The sequence below is a fragment of the Vipera ursinii genome, assembly GCF_947247035.1.
Source record: "Vipera ursinii genome assembly, chromosome: 11".
NCBI lineage: Eukaryota > Metazoa > Chordata > Lepidosauria > Squamata > Viperidae > Vipera > Vipera ursinii.
In genome coordinates, this window is record NC_139524.1 from 7,486,815 (window position 1) to 7,510,798 (window position 23,984).

A 23,984-nucleotide genomic window follows, 5' to 3' on the forward strand; every position below is an offset into this window, starting at 1 on the left:
ACTGGAGCATGGGCCTCCCCATTCCTAACCCACCAACTTCAACATTGCACTGCATTGGGTCTCATGCTAGCTAACGATGAACTAATATGAATCTTGGTTTAAGTTGCTGATGTAGTGAAGTGTCTGAGTTGTAAATGTGACTTGATATATGACATGGGGGCTCCTTCTCCACCTTAAAGTTAGATTCTCCAGAAATTAAAGGCAGTATGCCTGTTCTTCTCCCCCCCCCCCCCAAAAAAAACCCCTTCACCTGAGAGACAAGTTACATTAAAGGAGAGGGAGAGTTGTGAAGTCCTTGCTTTGTTTTCCAAGTTCTATGTCTTCTGGTCCAACTCACTAATAAATATACTGCTCAAAAAATAAAGGGAACACAAGATAAGACATCCTACTATTAAATACAGTACATTGTGTTGTTTAAGTGTTCCCTTTATTTTTTTGAGCAGTATATATCATACAGGCCCTAGAATGACTCTTCCTAGTGATATTCAGGAATTCCGTAGGTCATGTTGAAGGAATTTCTTTCGTTTATTACCTATGGTTTCTAAACATTATCTTGAGTCTAAAAGCAACATCCAAGGCTAAAGCATTGAAATGAGCCAAGAATTCCTTATCACAGAAGTTGAGGATAAAGTGTCCCTAAAGTTAGACATTTTGAACACCAGGATGTCCTGGTATCTAAGAACTGCTGCCAGGGTTAACCAGGGCCAAAGTTTCAACCAGATTTCTCCAAACTGACCCTTTCTGGAAATATGGCAGTACAACTACAGAATTCTGTGTGCCTCAGTTTTTCAACAGCCTTATATTAAGTCATCCAGAAATAGAATTGGGGTGGGGTGGGGGGCGGGCAGATGTGCCTTTGAGGGTGGAGGTTCGTTCTCCAAGGTTGAGTGTTGGTTTCCGAATGTTTCGTTACCGGGCTAGATAACATCTTCAGCAGAGCTTAAGGGATGTCTGTGTCAGTGTTCTACTTATATAAGGACTTCAGGTGTGGGAGTGTCAAGTGAGGGTGATTTTAGGTGGTCTTCCAGGATAGGTTCATTCTTTGGCTTACACCTGTTTTTCTGACCAAGGTTGTCCCACTGGATCTGCACTCCATGTTCTTGGAGATCATCATAATCCTGTAGCTGCTTCTCTCTGAACTTGGCCCTCTTATCTCACCAGCACAATCTTGTTTCTCAGCAAAGCTTACGCAACCCTAGTTTTTCTGTGCTAGAAGAACGCAATGTTTGTATCCTGAAAATAGCGGGGTAGATTGAGCCTAGTGCGAAAATTGCCACTCAGGGGACTTGGTTTCTATGGAAATAATATAGAACAATGCTGGGGAAATAACAGAGGGCAAGCTATAAATCTCTAGGTTATAGAATCCCTTAATGAAAGATAACAGGGTTAAGTATATGACTGGAAAAAGTAAAAAAAGGAAAAAGTAAAAAAAAATGAATGAGAATCATGCAGTGTTCCTTGCCCAGAGAAATTTCTCAGAGTCAGACTGGGGTGTCCCAAAGGGGGGTGGTCCAAAAAGTCAAGGTGGTGGCCAGAAGAGTGTTACTGAAACCACTCCATTGTTGTTGTGTTGTTGGAAGTCGTAAAGCTTCAGTTGCAACCACCAACATTTCCCCACCACGTTGATTGTTAGTCAGGTGCCAGAGTTGGAAGGAGAAGTTGGCAACTGCAGTCCTGTTTGGAAAACATCTGGTTGGAGAACGTCTCATGTCCGCCTTGTCTTGTCTCCCAACATGGTATAAGTCCTCCTGCTTCAGTTGGACTAGAAGACGTCCATGGTCCCTTCCAATCGTATTATTCTATGTTCTATGAGACAAGTCATCTTGGTATGATTTATGGCAGGAGTGCACACCATTATTAAGTGTGGGTCCTTGAAATTCAACTTTCAAGCGGTGTGATAGGAACAAACCCATGAAAAGTGGTGGGGCTGAGGCCGGAGTGAGAGTGGGCCAAGAAAAAGTTAGTCGGGACAACAATCTATTATTGGAATGTCTGTGGAGATTCTCAGTCACCTAGCAACTTTGAGACTGTTATTGAAATATAATTTTAAAAATCCCACTTTGGCTTCCTTAAAAGTGGCATCAATCTGGCATCAGCTTCTGGAGGGGCTCAGGGATCACACTCAAAGGTTTTTGGAGAGAGTTGTAAAGCTGGTTGTAACTTGTGCAATGCCTTCCTTGCAAGAAGAGGTTCTAAACGAAAGGCTGCAATCATCTCAGCTCCCCAAGCTTGCAAATGCTGGCAGATTAACGCCTGCATCCTTTTTACCCTTCTCTCTCTCTCTCTCTCTTTCTTTCTCTCTCTCTCTCTCTCTCTCTCTCTCTCTCTCTCTCTCTCTCTCCCCTGCCAGCCTGTTCCCGCTTTTCGAATTTGACTGGCCTGTCAGGAGCATCGTGCCAACAAATGGAGGCTGGGGAGAGAGGGAAAGAGAACAAAAGAGGAGACTGAGCCAGGGGGAAAGCTAATTTTGATTTAAATTACATTTGCAATTAATTGCATAATCAGAATGGAAGTCATTTAATGAAAGAGAATTGGTGCGATTGCTCCTAAATATTGGAACCCTTTGTTCCTCCTCTTCGGTCACGTTCAAAAATCACAATCCAACAGCACATTTTTGCCGTGGTAGGGATGGAGTGGGGAGGCGTAAGGAGGTCTAAGGGTGGGAAGGTTGCTTGTGATCTTACAGTGTCCTGCCCAGAGGGAGTAAGCTGCTAGTGTAACACACTCCGAGCAGGAGGGAAAAGAAGAAAGGGAAGGAAAAAAAAAAGCTGTCACCACAAAGCTCTTTGTTTCTCTGCCTCCAGGCTCAGTTGTGTGTATCAGGAGTGTGTGTGTGTGTGTGTGTGTGTGTACATGTGCATATGCTAGGGGACTTAATGTGCAAACTCGGAATATAAATTGCATTAAAGGGTCTGCGTTACCGGAATGCATTTATCGCAACAGCAGGTAGCAAAAGCCGAGCTTGTAAGCGCAAAGGCAAGCTCCTAATATCGATTTTTCATTCCTTGCTGGGAGATTGTATTTACAAAATGGTAATTAAGTGGGTTTCATTCATTAATCCTGCCAAAAAGCAATTCAGAGGACTCAGGTGTCATTTGCTGGGCTCCATAAATTTGCATCTTATGAGCCCCACCCCCTTCGCTGCCCAGAGACCCACAAATCCTAAATCCCTCTTTTCTAAGTTGGGGCGGGGGACTGGTTTCTTCTCGAATGGACTGGGATAAGAATAGGTTGCACCAGAAACAATATTCCACTTTCTGATATATTTCTGAGATTACTTTGCTCCCAAACCATTGGCAACTCACATAGGCACAGTGGACTTCTGATGTCATGCACTTAGTAATAAACCCACATCCTCCTTTTGCACCAGTCGAAACTTCCAGAAACCCTTCAGCAACAGCTTTGAAAAATAGTCTCGCTAGCTGGGGTACTTACTTAAGAAAACCTGTTACAGCCACCCAGTCGCTCTCAATGAGTGGGCGACTTACCAAAATAAAAACCCAATATACAGACAATTAAAAACAACAATAACAAAGACCTTTTGCCAATTTCAGCTATCTGAGGGACAGGCGTAGAGGGCACAACTACGGTTGATACAGTTGTGCAAAGTGTACGACGATTCTCCCAAAGGTGCTTTTTCAAAAGGCATCTGGACTTTCCCTTTTTTTTCCTTTGAAGACGTTTCGCTTCTCATCCAAGAAGCTTCTTCAGCTCCTCTTCAGCTGAAGAAGCTTCTTGGATGAAAAGCAAAATGTCTTCAAAGGAAAAAACAGCAACTCCAGTTTGCCTCTTGAAAAAGCCCCTTTGGGACAACCAGGACCTGGAGGACTGAGAATCTCCATAGACATGTAAACGATGATTCTATGTTCTAAGTCAGGGGTGTCAAACTCAGTTTCATTGAGGGCCGCATCAGCATTGCGGTTGTCCTCAGGGGGCCGGGTGCGTGTGGCTGGGCATGGCCTACTGGGTGGGCGTGGCTAAAGTGCGTATGGCCTACTGGGTGGGCGTGGCCAGCTCTACATCGTTCGCATCAAGGGTGCCTATGGGGGCCTGGGCAGCAGTGGGACAGATCTGAGGGTCTCTGGCAGAAGGAGGGTCTCTGGGCCAGGGCCAAGGCAGTGGGGGCCGTTCCCTCACTGTTTCCAGGATGGCTTCGCGGGCCGCATGAAACCACTTTGCGGGCCAGATTTGGGCCCCAGGCCTTTGTGTTTGACATGTCTGTTCTAAGTGTTCTATGTAAGAGGGGGGAAAAACCCATTTATTTCTGACTCTTTTTAGCACAGTACAGCCTCAGCTTTACCATTTTACACCTTAACATGTAGCTGCCATTTCTATAATGACGAACTTACCAAATCAGCGCAATCCAAAGTCAAAGTTCCATTTGTTTCCCCCGTCTCTCAAGCACCTCTCAAGGATGCTTTTCAAAAATCAACTGGTCTGTTGTTGTTTTTCCCCTTGAGGGGGAAGAATAAAATGTTTCGCTTCTCATCCAAGAAGCTCCATCAGTTCTGATGGCAGGGAGATGGGAGGATAGGTAGCGACAGTTGAGCCTGGGTGGTGAGGGATGGAAGGATAGCTTCAGATAGGGTGGCGGGAGGGAAAATGGAAGGATTGTGTTTCTTTGCAGTCATCTGGTTGTTAGTACTCTCCCTGAGAGCTCTTGAGGCCACTTGAGGGTTTATCCGTGCCCTCAGGGCCACCTGAATCAGGCTGCAGTTGGTTGTGGAATCAACCAATCTAGAGGCCTTTTGGAGTGGAAAAAAAACCACCTTTGAGATGAATCTCCACAGACATCTCAAGCATGAAATCCAGAAGTCCTCTTAGGTTTTTGGTTTTTTTGGTGGTCTTGCATGAGGAATCTATATTGCTGAAAACTGATGCCAGAATTTCTCACTCTTCCAGGTGAGAAGAGTGACGGGGGCAATGTGAGCCTTAACCTTGCTGTAAAGTCTCCTTTGATTTGTGCCAATTGAATTGTCTCCTGAAGTCTTCAAGGCACCCCTCTGTAATTCTCTTGACCATCGTACAGTGGTGTGGTTACCCACTGCTTTCTCACAGCCCTTGTCAATTTCCTAGTGCAGTCGGCTGCGCTGGGTTGTCCTGGTGGTGTCCCATCCCTAATTACTGCTTATAGCTTTTTTTCAAAATCTGCCTAAGTGATGACTAGACCTGCCGTCTGTCTGGGTAAAAAAAAACAAAGACACCCACCCCCCAAACTAAGCCCTGTCCAGACTTGTGATGGTTTTTGGTTCCTTCCAAAGGGTTACAGGCAGCCTTTAACTCACCGAAACCTTGCCGACTCCTGGTTGAAGCATCCATGTGTGAGCAGGCTTCTTTTCAGTAGGGTGGGGAGGGGCTACCCTCTGTCTCTCCTTCTCTCTCTCTGCCCTGTTTTCCCACCCCCACCCTTGGCTTACATGCTTTGCACAACTGGGTGTGACTCTCGCCAAAGGATGGCCTTCTGTGTTTGCCAGCATTATCGCACACCAGCTAAATGCAAGATTTCTCCAGCTTGCTGGTTGCGCCTTTAGCAACTGGAGCATGAAAATTAAACAGTCCAGCATGCCTGGTCTTTGCTGGCTGTGAGCGCCTTGACCAGTCTGGCCTTGCTAGTGAAGTTTGGAGTTTGGAGTGAGAGAGAGAGAGAGGGGGGGGAAGGGAGGGAGAGAGAGAAAAGGAGAGAGAGAGAGAGAGAGAGAGAGAGAGAGAGAGAGAGAGAGAGAGAGGGAGAGAGCAGATGTCCCAGCCTTTCATTCATCTCGGACAGCTGCTACAAAAAGAGCATTGATCTTCCTCTTGTGAAGCAAGTTTTCTACAAGTCTGAACATCTGGCTCTCTTTCGCCTCTCTCTCTCTCTCTCTCTCTCTCTCTCTCTCTCTCTCTCTCTCTCTCTTTTCTTTCCATCTTTTTGCACAAGCATGAAGCATCTGCAAGGCATCTCAGAAGAGGAAGGGAAGGAATGTTTCCTGAGACTGGGAATCTTCCAGCTGGATAGTTGCTAGCCTTCTCATCAAAACCCAACGTTTAGCTCCTCTGCTGTTTTCTTCCTTAGTGCATGCACAGGTAGTCCTTGACATACAACCATTTGTTTAGTGGACATTTGAAGTTACAACAGCCCTGAAACCCTTTTTCACACTTCACAACCGTTGCATCATCCCCATGGTCACGTGATCGAAATTCAGACGCTTGGCAATTGGTTCATAGTGACGACTGTCACTGTGTCCTCCAAGGTCACGTGATCCCCTTTTGCGACTGTCTGAGAAGCAAAGTCAAGGGGGGAAGCCAGATTCACTTAACAGCCGTGTGACTGACTTAACAATTGCGACGATTCACTTAACCACTGTAGCAAGAAAGGTCGTAAAATGGGGCAAAACTCATTTAACAACTGTCTCATTTAGCAACAGAAGTTTGGGGCTCAGTTGTGGTCCTAAGTCCGTATGTATTGGCTCCAAAATTGACTAGGGGCAGAATTTGTATGAGAAATAAGTGGAACTCACAGCCCTCCCTTTGTTCTAATTTACTCCTAGTAATTCTACTAGAGGGAGGCGGTGGCTCAGTGGGTTAGGACGCTGAGCTTGTCGATCAGAAGGTCGGCAGTTTGGCGGGTCTAATCCTGAGTGCCGTGTAGCAGAGTGAGCGCCTGTTACTCGTCCCAGCTTCTGCCAACCTAGCAGTTCGGAAGCACATAAAAATGCAAGTAGAAAAATAGGGACCACCACGTTGGGAAGGTAACAGCGTTCCGTATGCCTTTGGCGTCTAGTCATGCCGGCCACATGACCACGGAGACGTCCTCGGACAAGCGCTGGCTCTTCGGCTTTGAAATGGAGATGAGCACCGGCCCCTAGAGTCAGAAACGACTAGCACGCATGTGCGGGGGAACCTTTACCTTACCTAATTCTACTAGCATTATTCGTTATCATTTCCTATCCATAGCACACCCAACCTGGATACTGCATTAACTCAGAGGAGGGAGTGTACATTGAATAATAAATTGAAATCAAGCAAAGAAGCTAGATTTTAACAAATAGCTTGGGCTGTCTAGTAAAACAAACTAGGGCGAATGGTAACCAAACTTATCAAGTTACACAAAGAGAGTATTCATGTGGATGGAATGTGCTGACCCTATCTGCACCCCACTAATGATGTTACCCCATTTCCCTTCTGCTCCACTTTCAACCTCCCAATGTGTGGGTCACGGTGAACCCCAGAACGACAATACAGGCAACCTTGCTAGAGAAGTCCCATTTCTATGTGGCCTGTCTAGGATCTCCTCCTGATCTGCTGAGCCATTTAAGTTGGCTTACCAGAAGGATTTAATTTAATCTTAAATTAAATTTGACTCCTTGTAAGTTTACAATGGCAAGCTCTATTAATTTGGCTTTTTAGCTTGCAGACAGCACTAAACCTTGATTAGGCCAGCACAATGCTGCTTGAGATGAGTGGGCAGTCCATTTAAGACAGTGTTTTGTTTTTTTCAACCTTGGTAGCTTTCAGATGAGTGGACTCCCAGTTTCCGGGATTCTGGCTGGGGAATTCTGGGATTTGGAGTCCACCGTGTGAAAGCTGCCAAGATTAAGAAACAGAAGAACATTTAAGAGCTATAGTTGGGCAGGTTCTTTTCACCAGGCTCCCCCCCGCCCAGAAGTGGGGTTATTCACAGAGCATAAGAATGCAAGATGTATTGATAAGAAGAGAGAATATTTGTAGCTCAGGATCGAAATGAGGGCTCCTTGGTGCTCCCCTGAGCTTGGTTGTTTTCTTGCAGATGTTCCGTTCCCTTCTTTATTTCAAATTTTTTATTTCAAATTTTCATTAGTTTCTTAAAGTATAGAATACAGAAATAGAAAGAAAAATATAAAAGTAATTAGAAATTAGGGGAAGGAAAAGAGTGTAGGATAAAGGGGAAAAGAAAAGGAAAAAGCACTAGTGCTAGCAGGGAGTGGTAACACTGATGATACAACGAAGGAGAACATTTGTAGCTCAGGGTTGAAACGAAGGCTCCTTGTTTTCTTGCAGACGTTTTATTGCCCTAACTAGGTTACCTAGTGAAACGTCTGCAAGGAAACCACCAAGCTCAGAGAGCACCAAGGACCCCACAATCCTCCTCCTCCCATTCTCCTCCTCTTTGCAAAGCCCGCTCCCTCCTAACACTGATGATGTTACCTGGTTTGGCAATGAAACGTCTGCAAGGAATCAACCAAGCTCGGAGAGCACCAAGGACCCCACAATCCTCCTCCTCCTCCCATTCTCCTCCTCTTTGCAAAGCCCACTCCCTCCTAACACTGATGATGTTACCTGGTTTGGCAATGAAACGTCTGCAAGGAAACCACCAAGCTCGGAGAGCACCAACGATCCCTCGGCGCAAGATGTGCTTTTTGGAGCAAGCTGGTGTCTGTCTCCCCTATCCAGTGTACCATTTTGCTCACTCACCTCCCCATAGGAAGCCATTCACAAGCCTGTTCTACAGGGTGATTTGCTGGACTTATCCAAAACTGCTTGCAGCATTTTCCAGGCCCTTCCTCAAACCCTTGGGCTTTGCAGGGAAAGGTGTAACATTTCTCTTCTTTTCTCTGCCAGGTTTGAGTACCAGGCAGATTTACTTGGGAGCGGGGAGGCGGGAGGTAACAGCTGACATCCCCCTTCCTTGCACAACCACATGGGTCAGCTTCATGGCTCTGTCATGTTTTATCACCCCTTCCCCCTCTCTTCACCCCACCCCCCTGCTCTATGGGGCTGAGCCTCTTTACATAGAAACTGTTTCACACATGTGCCAGATGGAGCCCGCACATAAATTAGATCCTGGCTGATTGCAAAAAGCTTGACATCAGGTCTGCAATTCTCTGCCTTCCCTGGGGTGTTTTGCTGCTGCGACCCACGAGAGGGGATTAATGTTTGCTGTTGCAAGGGGGGGGAGAGCACACCCCCTTTTCAGGGCGTGCGTGCGTGTGTGCTTGCGTGTGCATTTCCATGCTAAAGGCTCCCTTTGCTCTTTGGAAAAGGCAAGGATGAGGCCATGATGAAAAGCACATCTGATTTTATTTCATTTACCGTACACTAAAACAATTAGCATTCCCTGTCAACAGGGTAAGGGTACTTGACAGTTTTCCTTTTTGGCATCTCATGAAAAGAGGTTGGGAACAACTTTTTGAAAATCTGAACATTGCATCGCACGGTTTGAGAGGAGGCCTGTGGCTTCTTGCTTAGCCTCCCTCTGGTAATGTGGGACATGCTCCCCTGTTTTGCAAAAGTTTGTATAAAGTCAGGGGTGAAAATGGAGCTTTGGGATGCCTCAACCTTCAGAGTCAGAGAATATTCCTGGGATTAATGAATCAGGCAGGGCGTTCGGCATTGAGCACAAAGGCTCATTGTGTTGTGTGACATCTACTTCCGGGTCAGTGGCTTAACCTCCTTCCCTAAAACTATTGCCTTCCTGATATGCTTGGCTTCCAACTCTCAAAACCCCTGAGCAGCAGTAGGTCAAGATTGCTGTCTCCTTGGCTTCCGGACATGCTTTAGTCCTGTTCAGAAAACCTGATGCATTGATGACTTGGGTCTTGCCCGCTCAAGTGGAGTGTTCTTCCAAATTTGCTACTATCATCTTAACAGAATAACAGAGCTAGAAGAGACCATGGAGGTCTTCTAGGCCAAGATGCTCCTCAAGCAGGAGCCCCTATACCATATCGGACAAATGGCTGTCCAGTCTGTTCTTGAAATCCTCCAGTGATGGAGCAGCCACAACCTCTGAAGGCAAGTCGTTCCACTGATCAACTGTTCTCACTCTTAATAAATTTCTCCTTAATTCCAGGTTGCTTCTCTCCTTGATTAGTTTGCATCCACTGCATCTTGTTCTGCTTTCAGGTGCTTTGGAGAATAGGTTGAATCCCCCCACTCTTCTTTGTGGCAGCCCCTCAGATATTGGAATGCTGCTATCATGTCACCCCTAGTCCATCTTTTCATTAAACAAAGGTAAAGGTTCCCCCGCACATGCGTGCTAGTCATTTCCAACTCTAGGGGCCGGTGCTCATCTCCGTTTCAAAGCCGAAGGGCCAGCGCTTGTCCGAGGACGTCTCCGTGGTCATGTAGCCGGCATGACTAGACACCAAAGGCGCACGGAACGCTGTTACCTTCCCACCGTAGTGGTCCCTATTTTTCTACTTGCATTTTTACGTGCTTTCGAACTGCTAGGTTGGCAGAAGCTGGGATGAGTAACAGGTGCTCACTCTGTTACGCGGCACTCGGGATTCGACCCGCCAAACTGCCGACCTTCTGATCGACAAGCTCAGTGTCCTAACCCACTGAGCCACCGCGTCCCTTTTCATTAAACTATACATACCCAATTCCAGCAACCATTCTTTATATGCTTTAGCTCTAGTCTTCTCATAAGTCCCGCAGCACCAAAAGAACAGCTTCTGAAAATAGCCTAAGCCACCTTTGCATCATCTGTTGTGGTGATCCCCAGGGTTGCACTCCCCTGGGTTAAGAAACTCCCCCTCCACATCCCTAATATCTCTCAGCTTCTCACTTTGGGGACAGAGGGAGTTTAATCAGTTGCACTGAATCCAGGACTTCGCAGAGGTACTTTGCAAAAATCATCTCGGCAGCCAAATTTCATCTGGATGCATCCCGTACCCTTCACAGTTCTGGCAATGAGGAGAGGATGGTGTTGAACAAGGCAGATGTGAATATCTGGAACTGGGATGCTAAGAAGAATTTGTGCTGATCTGGTAGTTTGTTTATAGCATATTTTGTTCAGTTATTTATATTCTCCTTACCTGTGCAATGGGAATTCCTCATTATATTTACTTCATCGATTAGCCTTTCAACCGTTATCACCAAACAATAAATATTAACTTGGCTGCTTTTCTTTTGCAATTGCTGGCCGGGTTCAGATAACTTGCTTAACCGTAAGCCTGTGTGAAGCAAAGAGTGATGCTTTGCTCACTTAGCACGTTCTGTTCAACCAATAGAACAGGTAATAGTTTAAAACTATAGCCTGGTTCACCCACACACAGTGAAATGCAAACTGTTCAGTGCCATTTAGCCAAGTCTTGTTTGTTATGGGAATCTAGCCAAACTGGCTGTCAGTCCTTCAAGGTAAACCAGATGAGAAATCCAAAGTCACGCAGGCTAATACTGCATTTTTCTAGAATTACTGTAGCAGAATCTTGCAAGTCTGCCTGCACTCCCCTCTCTCTCGCTATATCTTCATGATAGTTAGAGATAGTCTTGTCTGAAATAGCATTAGCATTTAGGCTTAAATACCGCTCCATAGCGCTTTACAGCATTCTCTGGGTGGTTTACAATGTCAAAACATTATTAGCATATTTCCCCCCCCCAAAAAAAACACAATCTGGGTCCCCATTTTGCTGACCTTGGAAGGACGGAAAGCTGAGGCAACTTTGAGCCTCATCAGAATCAAACTCCAGGCTGTGGGCAGAGTTTGCCTGTGATCCTGCATTCTAACCACTGCGCTCGCACATGGCTCATATCCGTATGCATTTACACACCTGTCTATGGAGATTCTCAGTCATCCTGGTTGCAGTTATCCCAAAGATGCTTTTTCATGTGGCAACTGGACTTGTTTTTCTTTGAATGAAAGAGCCATCCATTCCCCACCATCCAGTGTGAACTGAAGAAGCTTCTTGGGTGAGAAGCAAAACCTCTTCAAAGAAAACCAAGTCCAGTTGCCTTGTGAAAAAGCATCTCTGGGATTTATACAGCTGGTATTCCGTTACATTCACACAGCTATTCCATGAAAAAGTGTTTCTTTCCATGTTTCCTGAACCTAAAAACAGTCATTTCTAACTGGGAGAGTAAATGGTAGGGTTAAAAAGAGAGAAGAAAGAGAAGAACGACGAGATATTCACACTATATAATTTTTTAATTTATAACTTTCTGCAATGTTTGCTTCTGGGTCCAATTCAGGATGTTAGTAAACGCCTTTAAAGTCCTTCAGGGCATGAGTCCAGGTTACTTACGGGACCATCTCATCCCACTGGGATTGGCCCACCCTACCAGAGGAGGCAAGTCCCATTGGACAGGGAATTTGGTGGGCGGGGTCCAGGACAAGAGCCTTCTCTACTGTTGCGCCTGCTCTCTGGAACATCTTGCCCCCACCCGCCAGATTGAGGTCTTCTCCGGCCCTCCTGACCTTCCATAAGATCCTAAAGACCTGGGACTGCCAGTTGGCTTGGCGCTCCAATGAGGGGTTTCACATAGGGGTCGTTTGATTGATTAACAACAGATTCCCCCTTTTAGCTGGGATGCAGCATTTGGATCTTTATAGTATTTTATTTATGTCTGTTAAGGAATTTTATTTGTGCAGAGGTCTCCTTGTGCTAACAAAGAGTTGCACAGACAAGGAATGGTACTGAGAGTAGTAAAAGTCACACAAGAATACACTGAGTTATAAAAACAAAAAGTAGTTTACTTTTGAGGTGGTGTAAGAACAAAAATGCACAGTCAAAAAATAAACAGTCCAGGTCATAAACAATAGCAACAGTCCAAAGAGTAATCCAAATACAAAGTCTTCTTACCGGTCCAGAGGTCAATACACAGTTTAGGTTACAACAGTAGTAAACCAACAGCAGAGCAAAAACAGTAACAGTAGAGATCAGTGAATTCAGAGAGAGAGAGAAGCTACGTTCCTAGCTTCCTCTTATGGCCATGAGAACACTTACACACCCATTGGCCAATTAGCATCTTAAAGACATAGCATTATGGTTAATATATTTTCAACCCAACATTGTAGGCTAACACCATATGCCTAACATTCTCCCCTTTGGGTAGAATAATATATTACTCTTACAATCTTATGCACATTCTTTCACAATTAGCATTGTGTTTCACAGCACTTTGTACCTTCGTAAAATGGTCTGCAATATTTACATCAGATGGGCAATACTCTAGCTGTATTAATTTATCTTTGACACATTGTCTGACATTTAAATAACGAAGATCAGTATGTTTAGATCTTGTTCTTACTGCAGCTTTCCATGATGCCTGTTCCTTTTCAGGATACATCCTGATCTCATCATAGTTAGATGGCTCTACACTAACTTGACATATTATACTTGCTTCATAGCGATCAGGTGGATGTCTGATGCGCGTTGAACGCCAAGGAATTACAGGGCTTTGAATTCCTGACTCCTTTCCTTCCTCTGACTCTGATTCATCTTTAATCTCCCCTATCTCCTCTTCATCTTTTACAGGAGATGTATTATCATTGCTAGTTACGTTATCAGAGGAGTCCTCAAACACTAGAGGATCAGTATTAACAGTTTCTTGCTCTAACCTATCCCAACCAACGTGCTCAAGGAATTTTGCACTCGCACTATTATATACATTAGTTGTGCCTCGTTCCCAGAAACGATAGGATCTATGGTTAGCTTCATAACCTACGAAGTATAATTGCCTAGCCCTATGTTGGCCTTTACTCCTGAGTTGTGCAGGAATGTGGACCCAAGCTGGGGTGCCAAACGTGTGCAGATAATCAAGGTTTGGTCTTCTACCATGCCATATTGTATATGGTATTTTACCAGTAGAAGTATTAACAACTATATTCAGAACATGGTTTGCACATTTTGCTGCCTCCCCCCACAGTCTATCTGTTAAGCCAGAATCTCTTAACATGGTTCTAATCATGGCTTGTAACGTTTGCCCACGTCTCTCAACAAAAGCATTATGTTGAGGCCTATATGGGGCTGAACGTTTATGCTCAATGCCAGCAGATTCTAACATATCAACAAAACGCCTATTTGTAAATTCAGTACCATTATCAGTAATTATGCACTGAACCTTTCTCTTTGTTTTTCTCTCGACGAACTTCAGCCAGTTTGCAAATTGTTGAAAAGTGTCTGCCTTTGACTTAAGCAGATAACAAAAACCATAACGAGAGTAATGGTCAAGTATACTTAAAATATAACATGATCCTCCTAAACTTGGTTTCATGGGTCCAATTAACTCAGCAAACACAACTTCCAAAGGTACAGTTGTTTTGAAGCTGTTTATCCTGTTTGCCGGACTTGCCTTACTGTTTTCCTGATTACAGGCATTGCAATTCAAATACTTACTACATGGCTTCAGTTTAATTCCCTCTACTAACTCAACTGTTTTACGTAGTGAGTTAAAGTTTACATGCCCTAATCGCCTATGCAATAAATGTATACATTCATCATGTGGCTTCTTGTTCTCACATATTGAGTTAGCTTTAACTGTACTAACCTGGTTACTTGTGAGAACGAATAAACCATTTTTCAAATTAGCAGTTACACAGGTTCCATTCCTCTCAATAGTGCATTGCTCCCCTCTGAATGTTACCACAAACCCAACTTTAACCAATTCCCTTACAGATAACAGGTTGAATCTTAGTTTAGGTATATATAACATAGGTAACTGTTCATCAATGCATGGACAATAGGAATTACCTTCACCAGAGGCCTTCATCCTCCAACCGTTGGCTAGTGAAACATATTGGTTGCTGTTTTTCATATTAATAAACCTATCCTTCACTTTAGTAATGCTTTGTGAAGCCCCACTATCAACAACCCACAATTCATTGTTTCTGGATGTTGATTCATCAGAAATAGCCAAACCAATGCCCTTCTTAGCCTTTCCATTGCTATTTACATTCTGTTTTCTACCCTTTCTACAGAATTTGGCTATATGCCCTCTAGCCCCACAAGAAAAACATTTCTTGACGTTGTAAGCAGTGGTGAATGGCTGCTCCTCTCGTGGCTGTGTCTCTCTCAGCTGGTCTCTGTCACGCCTCCTTCTGGACTCTTCCAGCAGTCTCCCAGTAATGTTAGTCAATGTCAGTTCCTCTCTGGTCAGGACTTCCAAGGAAGAAACATACTCATCATAACTCTCATCCAAAGATGACAGAATAATGTAGACCTGATGCAACTCTGAAAAAATCAGCTCCTTTTCATGAAGCTCTTGAAAAGCTGCCTTCATGTAATTTAAATGGGTCAGCATATCTCCATTCTTCTGCAGACGAGCCCTAAACAGCTTACGTGTAAGGTGTATATGTGCACCCACACTGTCACGAACATAAAGCCTTCGCAAAACATCCCAACACCTAGCAGCAGACTCCTCACCACGAATATGGACAAGCTGCTGGTCATTCAGTGTTAGTCCAATAATGCAAAGAGCTTTCTCATTGCTACGTTTAAAGTTGTCTAACTTCTTTGCATCCTCTTCATTATCTGGATCCCAAGCAGTAGTATCTGGTGGGTTATTTACAACAGTCCATAGTCCTTCCTTGCGCAAAAGCAAGCAGCATTTTGTGGACCAGGAAACATAGTTTGTCCCATCCAACCGGGTTATCCAGGAGATGCCTGACAACTGTTCCTGTGCCATTTTACACCAAATAGCTAACACAAACTCAGCTAGGAAAACTGTATGTACTAACTCTCAGTACAGGCCTGGGCCCATAACCAGTGTTAAAGAATTTTATTTGTGCAGAGGTCTCCTTGTGCTAACAAAGAGTTGCACAGACAAGGAATGGTACTGAGAGTAGTAAAAGTCACACAAGAATACACTGAGTTATAAAAACAAAAAGTAGTTTACTTTTGAGGTGGTGTAAGAACAAAAATGCACAGTCAAAAAATAAACAGTCCAGGTCATAAACAATAGCAACAGTCCAAAGAGTAATCCAAATACAAAGTCTTCTTACCGGTCCAGAGGTCAATACACAGTTTAGGTTACAACAGTAGTAAACCAACAGCAGAGCAAAAACAGTAACAGTAGAGATCAGTGAATTCAGAGAGAGAGAGAAGCTACGTTCCTAGCTTCCTCTTATGGCCATGAGAACACTTACACACCCATTGGCCAATTAGCATCTTAAAGACATAGCATTATGGTTAATATATTTTCAACCCAACATTGTAGGCTAACACCATATGCCTAACAATGTCTTTTAGGTTTGCTATAGTTTTTAACCTTCTTAAAATTGTAAGCCATCCAGAGTTACCCTGTGATAAGATGAACAGCCAACACATTTGATAAATAAATCAATAAAAAGTTCTTTCCCCAGCCCCAATTTTTTTTTTCATTCTAGCCAAACCTGAAGGGATCTCAGCCATCCCTTAACAAAGGGATTGTATTCAGCCAACATTAACCCTTTAACTTTATATTACTGTAAATGCATAGCTACTTTAATAGATTGGCTATTAAAGCAGCTACGTTTTTGTTCAGGTTCTTATTTTTCGGCAGCCTGAAAAAAAATAGGTGGTTGTTTTAAAGAGGTGCTGTATTGGAATATCTGTTTTTAATCATTCTCAGCACCCTGATTTAGTCTATTTCTTTATACATTCAGATTAATGCTACTCCCTGCCACCTCCCAGCACTCAGCAACAATTATGCAATAACCGGGTGTAAGGCTTGCAAATTACATTATGCATTTTTCACTGAACAGCTGCGAAGGAGTTGGAGTGAGCCCAATCCATTTGAATTCTAACTTCTAAATTGCCCAACTCTTGCAGTCTGGAAGCTGGGGATAAAAAGGATTGGAATAACGGATCATACAATGGCTGGCAATCTCTGGCAAAATGTTTGCTCACAGCCACTGGGATCATTTCATGATACACTGAACCCACCAGTCCACTTGTTGAGTTGTGCGGCTAATGAAAGAACCTGCAGACCTTCATGGCTGTCCCCAGAGTCTGGTCCAAAAAGCCAAGAGGGCCACAATGGGACAGTCTGCCCATTTTTGTGTACAACATGCACAAAAAGTTGAAGCAGAGCTTCAAGTGCATCATCTCAACTCTCTTGTGTACATGTTGCAAACGCTTCTCCTAATAAGAGAGATTTTCTCTGCTCTGCTTTTCCTGTCTTGAAAGTTGGAAGTTCCTAAAAAAAAAAGAAAATAGTTGGCTAGAGTACTGAGGATTGCTGTGAAGAATGTCGGAAGGCACTGCTTTCTTTCTTTCTTTCTTTCTTTCTTTCTTTCTTTCTTTCTTTCTTTCTTTCTTTCTTTCTTTCTTTCTTTTTTCCTTCCTTTCTTTCTTTTCTTTCCCTTCCTTCCTTCCTTCCTTCCTTCCTTCCTTTCTTTCTTTCTTTCTTTTTCTTTCTTTCTTTCTTTCTTTCTTTCTTTCTTTCTTTCTTTCTTTCTTATATTTCTTCAGTTTGGTTTCTTTTTTTGAACTTGCTTTCTTTTTATTTATTCTTTATATTGTCTGGCATTAGTTTTTATCTTCTTGTTTAAAAGTTTTAATGAAGATAGATAAATAGATAGATAGATAGATAGATAGATAGATAGATAGATAGATAGATGTTGGTTGGCAAAAGATAACATTCACTTCACTTGGTTTTATCAGTTATCATGGGTGTCTGTTTGAGCAAAGTGTGTAATAGAACAGAACAGATTTGGAAGGGACCTTAGAGGTCTTCTAGTCCAACCCCCTGCAGAAGCAGGAGATCCTATACCAGTCTGGACAAATGGCTGTCCAGTCTCTTCTTAAAAACCTCCAGTGATGGCCCACTCACGACTTCTGAAGGCAACCTGTTGCACTGGTTAATTGTTAATTGTTAACCAGTGGTCGTTAATTTGTTAACCAGTAGTTAACAAATCAGTGGTTAACAATTGGTGAGTAGTAATTTTCTGAAAGGTCCTTGGTACTCTCTGAACTTGATTGTTTTCTTGCAGACGTTTTCATTAATCAAACTAGGTAACGTCATCAGTGCTAATCATTGCTAGCATATATTGATGATGTTACCTAGTTTGGGTTGTGAAACTTCTGCAAGAAAACAGCCAAGCTCAGAGAGCACCAAGGGCCTCTCATTTCAGTGCCAGGCTACAAATATTCTCTTTTATTGGTAATTTTATGTCGACTAGAAATGGAGAAAGGCCTTTTTTCTCACTGTGGTTTACAAAGGTTTTTTTTTCCCTCTGTTGAGTTGTGGGCCAATTACAAGAGCCAATTAATTCCATCGCCGGCTTCTTCGACTCCTGCTTACTTCCTCTCTTTCCTTCAACATAATCCACTTGCTTTCTGGGATCCAGGTTTTCACACTCTGGCAAGTGTAAAATTTTTGTCTGAAATGGTAATGGGTTTCCTGCCTGAGCAGGGGTTTGGACTAGAAGTCCTCCGAGGTCCCTTTCAACTCTGTTGTTCTGTTCTGTTCTGCTCTGCTATGCTCTGCTCTGTTCTGCTCTGCTCTGTTCCCTATTCCATTCTGTTGAGTCCATTGGGCTTTATCCCACCCTACACAAGACGAAGCATGCAGGGAAGTCTCACCTATGCAATCTCGACTTCCTTTACTCCCTTTTCAAATGCTGAAGGATTAACCTAGTCTGCATGGGGCCATGTGAATGGGGTCAGAGAAAGGCTGAGACCTAGGGGGCTTGCTAGGAAATGCTAATCTTGCCTGGTTTGATTGTTTCCCATCCAGCACGCTCACCATCTCCAACATTGGTCAGGCAGATGAGGCCATCTACCAGTGTATCGCCGAAAACAGTGCAGGGTCCACCCAAGCCAGTGCCCACTTGACCGTGCTGTGGGCCGACCGACTTCCTGGTCCTCCTCAAGAAGTGAAAGCAGCTTCCGTCTCGGCGACCACCGTCCAACTGCTGTGGAGTGAGCCATTGCAAAACACAAAGGAGATCATCGGCTACGTCCTGCACATTAGAAAAGCAGCAGGTAGGAATGGCGGAGAAGGCCCAGGACTGCTAATATTCATGCTGTACAGAGAATCCCTTTAATTGCACTTCTGACTGGCGCTTCTCAAGCAGAAGGTTAGCAGTTAATTATTTTTCCAAGGAGAAGTTTTTATGGGAGACCTGCTCAAGGATGGTCACTGATGGAATGATGAGGAGCAGAATAGAATAGAATAGAATAGAATAGAATAGAATAGAATAGAATAGAATAGAATAGAATAGAATAGAATAGAATAGAATAGAATAGAATAGAATAGAATAGAATAGAATAGAATAGAATAGAATAGAATAGAATAGAATAACGAAAGAATGGAATGGAATAGAATAGAATATAGAATAGAATAGAATAGAATAGAATAGAATAGAATAGAATAGAATAGAATAGAATAGAATAGAATAGAATAGAATAGAATAGAATAGAATAGAATAGAATAGAATAGGAGTTATGAAAGAATGGAATAGAATAAAGTTACAAAATAATAGAACAGAATAGAATAGAATATATAGAATAAAGTTACAAAATAATAGAATAGAATAGAATAGAATAGAATAGAATAGAATAGAATAGAATAGAATAGAATAGAATAGAATAGAATAGAATGAGTTACGAAAGAATGGAATGGAATGGAATGGAATAGAATAGAATATGGAATAGAATAGAATAGAATAGAATAGAGTAGAATAGAATAGAATAGAATAGAATAGAATAGAATAGAATAGAATAGAATAGAATAGAATAGTTATGAAAGAATGGAATAGAATAAAGTTACAAAATAATGGAATAGAATAGAATAGAACAGAATAGGATAGAATATATAGAATAAAGTTACAAAAGAATAGAATAGAATAAGAATAGAATAGAATAGAATAGAATAGAATAGAATAGAATAGAATAGAATAGAATAGAATAGAATAGAATAGAATAGAATAGAATAGAATAGAATAGAATAGAATAAAGTTACGAAAGAATGGAACGGAACAGAACAGAATAGAATAGAATAGAATTCTTTATTGGTCGTGTGATTGATTGATTAATTAATTAATGCCAAGATATTGGGTAGAAAAATAGAAAAGCTGCAGAGCATCTTATATTACATTCAGCAAGAAAATTGGCAGAAAAAGCTACCTGGAGAACTTTCAGGCAAAGAGCAATTCTTGGTATCCCGAGAATAAGGGAGAAAGAACCAGAAATATATTTTTAAAGAAATTCTAATGGCGGATTTCAGCAATGTGTCATCTGATCTCCTTCTGTTGGGCGAAACAGAAGGATAAGATGGATGGATGGATGGATGAATGGATGAAAAGCCACCTTGGGAACTGTAATTCAGGTCTAAGTTGTCCAAGAATCCCTTGTTTTCAAATGTCATTCTTAGTCCCTTACTCCTTGTTTTCAAACATCCATTCTTACTGCACGAGCAGAGGGTTGGACTAGAAGACCTCCCAAGGTCCTTTCCAATTCTATTATTCTATGTTCGCGACTTCTCTAGTCTAGAGGCAAAGACATGTTCAAGATCCATCAATTTGGTCCAGGTGATGAAAGCAGAATAATGCCATCAGCCACGGTCCCCACCCGTTTTTTGTGGCTGTACAGTGACATGATGTACATATAAAAGAGATGTCGTGTTCACGCAACATTGCTGTCTTCATTTGTCAAATAGTTCAGTGGCTCCTTACTTTTCATACCTGTTCAGGTAAAGCATTATTGGCTGGCTGTGTGCAGCCTTGTTAGTTTTACAATGATGGATTTATTTATTTATTTATTTATTTTTTAAAAAAATAACTTTTGGTAAAATGTGCAGATTAATATACAATCTTTGATAATAATAATAATAAAAAATAGCTAGAGAACTAGTCAGTTTATTTGCAGTACTTCCTTTTATTTTTATTTTTTTTATTTAAGGGCATGCTTTCCCCCCAGTGTTATTATTCTTCCTTAGGGAGGATAATGAAGGCAAATAGTCTCAAAGACATCCCCTTTTGCTTAAGAATAGGATTAGGAATTTAAACCCTCTTTCCCCAGTCTTAAATTTAGCACTCTCTCTGCCATGTAAGCTGCTTTGAGAAGCTAAATGAATTAGGGGTGTGTGTGTGTATGTGTGTGTGTGTGTGAGAGAGAGAGGGGGGGGAGGGAGGAGAGACCAGAACGAGAACACAACACAAGAGAGAGAGAAAGAGAGAAATAGAGAGAAAAAGAATGAGGAATAAGAACAAGGTTTTGGCATGCCTGACATCTAGTGGCAAAATACAACCTGCCATGTTTTTTTTAACATTGGGCCTCCCTTAAGAAGGAAGAATCTGGAAGAGAGTCTGGAGATCAATTAGAGAGATTCTATCTCCAATACATTCATCAGAGAAATTGACAATTGTCACTTGATTCTAAGCAATGCTCTGCCCCAAATTCTCAAAATGCCTTTCCTGGTGGCGAAGGACATAAGAAATTGGAGGCAGATCTATAGGGGCTCCTTGGTACGAACTGAGGATCTGCTGCAAATTTCTTCCAGTTGGTGGTTCCCTGGACCCCTTCCTTCCTTCCTTCCTTCCTTTCCTTCCTTCCTTCCTTCCTTCCTTCCTTCCTTCCTTCCTTCCTTCCTTCCTTCCTTTCCTTCCCTCCCTCCCTCCCTCCCTCCCTCCCTCCCTCCCTTCCTTCCTTCCTTCCTTCCTCCCTTCCTTCCTTCCTTCCTTCCCTTCCTTCCTTCCTTCCTTCCTTCCTTCCTTCTCTTCCTTCCTTCCTTCCTTCCTTCCTTCCTTCCTTCCTTCCTTTCTTCCTTCCCTCCCTCCCTCCCTCCCTCCCTTCCTTCCTCCCTTCCTTCCTTCCTTCCTTCCTTCCTTCCTTCCTTCTCTTCCTTCCTTCCTTCCTTCCTTCCTTCCTTCCTTTCCTTCCTTCCCTTCATTCCTTCCTTCCTTCCTTCCTTCCTTCCTTCCCTCCCTCCCTCCCTCCCTCCCTTCCTTCCTTCCTTCCTTCCTTCCTTCCTTCCTTCCTTCCTTTCCTTCCTCCCTCCCTTCCCTTCCCTTCCCTGACTCATTCCTCTTGTATTTCAGACCCAGTGGAAATGGAATATCAGGAGGCCGTCAGTAAAAACACTTTCCAGCAGCTTGTGACCGAGCTGGAGCCTTCCACCAGTTACAGCTTTTATATAAAAGCCTACACCTCTCGTGGTGCCAGCAAGGCCTCTGATGTCGTGGTGGTGAGCACCCTGGGAGAAGGTAAGAAGTATCAGCTTCAGGTTCAGATGTTCTGCAGAGGGAATTAGCCCCGTGCTGGGCATCGACCCATCTTGGCATTGGGAAGCTCCCACTTTCAGTTTTGGAAGGGTGGGGGAACTGCTTGATCCAAATCTACAAGCAACCCTCAACCGATGACTGCAGTTGAACCCATGATCTCCATTGCTCGGTGAGTCGGTTGTTAGCCCCATTTTACGACCTTTCTTGCCAGCGTGGTTAAGTGAATCAGTGTGGTTGTTGAGTCGGTAACACGCTTGTTAAGTGAAACTGGCTTTGACATTGCTGGTCAGAAGGTCGCAAAAGGAGATCCCAGGAGCCAGGACGCTGTAACCGACGTAAGTACGTGCCAGTTGCCCAGTGTCCAAATTTTGATCACATGACCCTGGGGATGCTGCAGCAGTCTTAAGTGTGAAAAACGGTCCTAAGTCCCCCTTTTGTCAGTGCTGTTGTAACTTTGTACAGTCTAATGGGTGTAAATCGAGAATCACCTGCAAAGGGGTCTCTGAAGGCTAGGCAGAACTTGACATGGTGAGCCAATCATCACACCTAGAATAGAATAGAGCTGGAAGGGACCCTGGAGGTCATCTAGTCCAGCCCCCTGCTCAAGCAGGAGAACCTATACCATCTCAGACAAGTTACTGTCCAGCCTCTTCTTAAAAATCTCCAGTGGCGGAGCGCCCACGATTTCTGGAGGCAAGCTGTTCCACTGGTTGATTGCCCTCACTTTCAGGAAGTTTCTCCTTAATTCCAGGTTGCTTCTCTCTTTGATCAGTTTCTAATCATTGTTTCTCGTCCTGCCCTCTGGTGCTTCTGTGAACAAAGTGACTCCCTCTTCTTTGTGGCAGCCCCTCAAATACTGGAATGTTGCTATCATGTCTCCCCTGTTTCTTCTTTTCTTAGATTAGCCAAACCCAAGTCCCACAGCTGTTCTTTGTATGTTTTAGCCTCCAGACCTGTGATCATTTTAGTTGCTCTTCTCTGAATTTTTTCCAAACTCTCAACATCTTTTTTGTAGTGTGGTGACCAAAATTGGCTGCAGTATTCCAGGTGTGGTCTTACTAGGGCTTTGTAAAGCAGTACTAGTACTTCGCATGATCTTGATTCTGTGCCTCTGTTTATACAACCCAGGATTGTATTAGCTTGTATCACCTTCGTTGTGAAGCTGTTTAATGGATAAGTCCAGATCAGCCCTCACCCCTTATTGGCCCAAACACCTCATGTCATGGCTATCTGTCTATCTTCACTTTTTAAAAGAATTCTGTGCTCAGAAATTCTGTGTGGATAGATTTACACATACTGTAGTGCTGGCTTTTTTCCAAATGCTATTGCCTTTTCATACAACTGAAAAATGAAGAGGAGAGTTGTGACAATACTTGCCAGTCCCAACTTGGCAAGTCTGGAAGTGCAGCACGTGCTTACAGGTGGTCCTCGACTTACGACCACAATTGAGTCCCAGGTTTATGCTGCTAAGTGAGACATTTGTTCATTCAGTTTTGCTCCATTTTACGACTTCTCTTGCCACATTTGTGAAGTGAATCCCTGAGGTTGTTAAATTAGTAACACACTTGTTAAATGAATCCGGCTTCCCCCTTGACTTTGCTTGTCAGAAGGTCGCAAAAGGGGATCACGTGACCCTGGGTCACTGCAACCGTCGTAAATGTGAGCCAGTGCCATGTATCTGACTTTTGATCACGCGACCATGCTGATCATCAGTATGACAAATGGTCCTAAGTCACTTTTTCCAGTGCCATCCTAACTTTGAACCATCACGAAGCAAACTGATGTAAGTCGAGGACTACCTGCATTTTGAGATAGCCAATCTATCCTTCTGCCAAAGTTCCTGGTTCCTCGGAGAGAACGCAGCAGGATTTGACAAGACTTAAAATCCTTCAAACCATTAACCCAAAGCCTTGAGGTTCAGGATAGTAGCTTGCAGACTCATAAGGTCTGGAGTTTCTCTTTATGTCATTGCTTTTCTTTTAAATACACAAGCTGGGTGCCACCCTTTTCCAGCTCTTTAAATGCTACTGTTAGGGATCCGGTAACCAGTTCATAAATTACAGCGGCCTCTGATGCTCCAAGCCAACCCTTCCATTCCTCCCTG

At 43.3% G+C, this 23,984-nt stretch overlaps 1 protein-coding gene across 1 annotated transcript in view; it reads left to right on the forward strand.

Moving 5' to 3' along the window:
• The window catches only part of IGDCC3 (immunoglobulin superfamily DCC subclass member 3), a gene marked incomplete at both ends in the record, with an annotated part of 98,890 nt that overhangs the window by 67,919 nt on the left and 6,987 nt on the right, over positions 1-23,984 (forward strand). The window contains 2 exons of the mRNA XM_083371736.1: positions 18,394-18,641; positions 21,698-21,862. Coding sequence (XP_083227862.1) covers positions 18,394-18,641; positions 21,698-21,862 — 413 coding nt within the window. The remainder of the gene's footprint in view (positions 1-18,393; positions 18,642-21,697; positions 21,863-23,984) is intronic.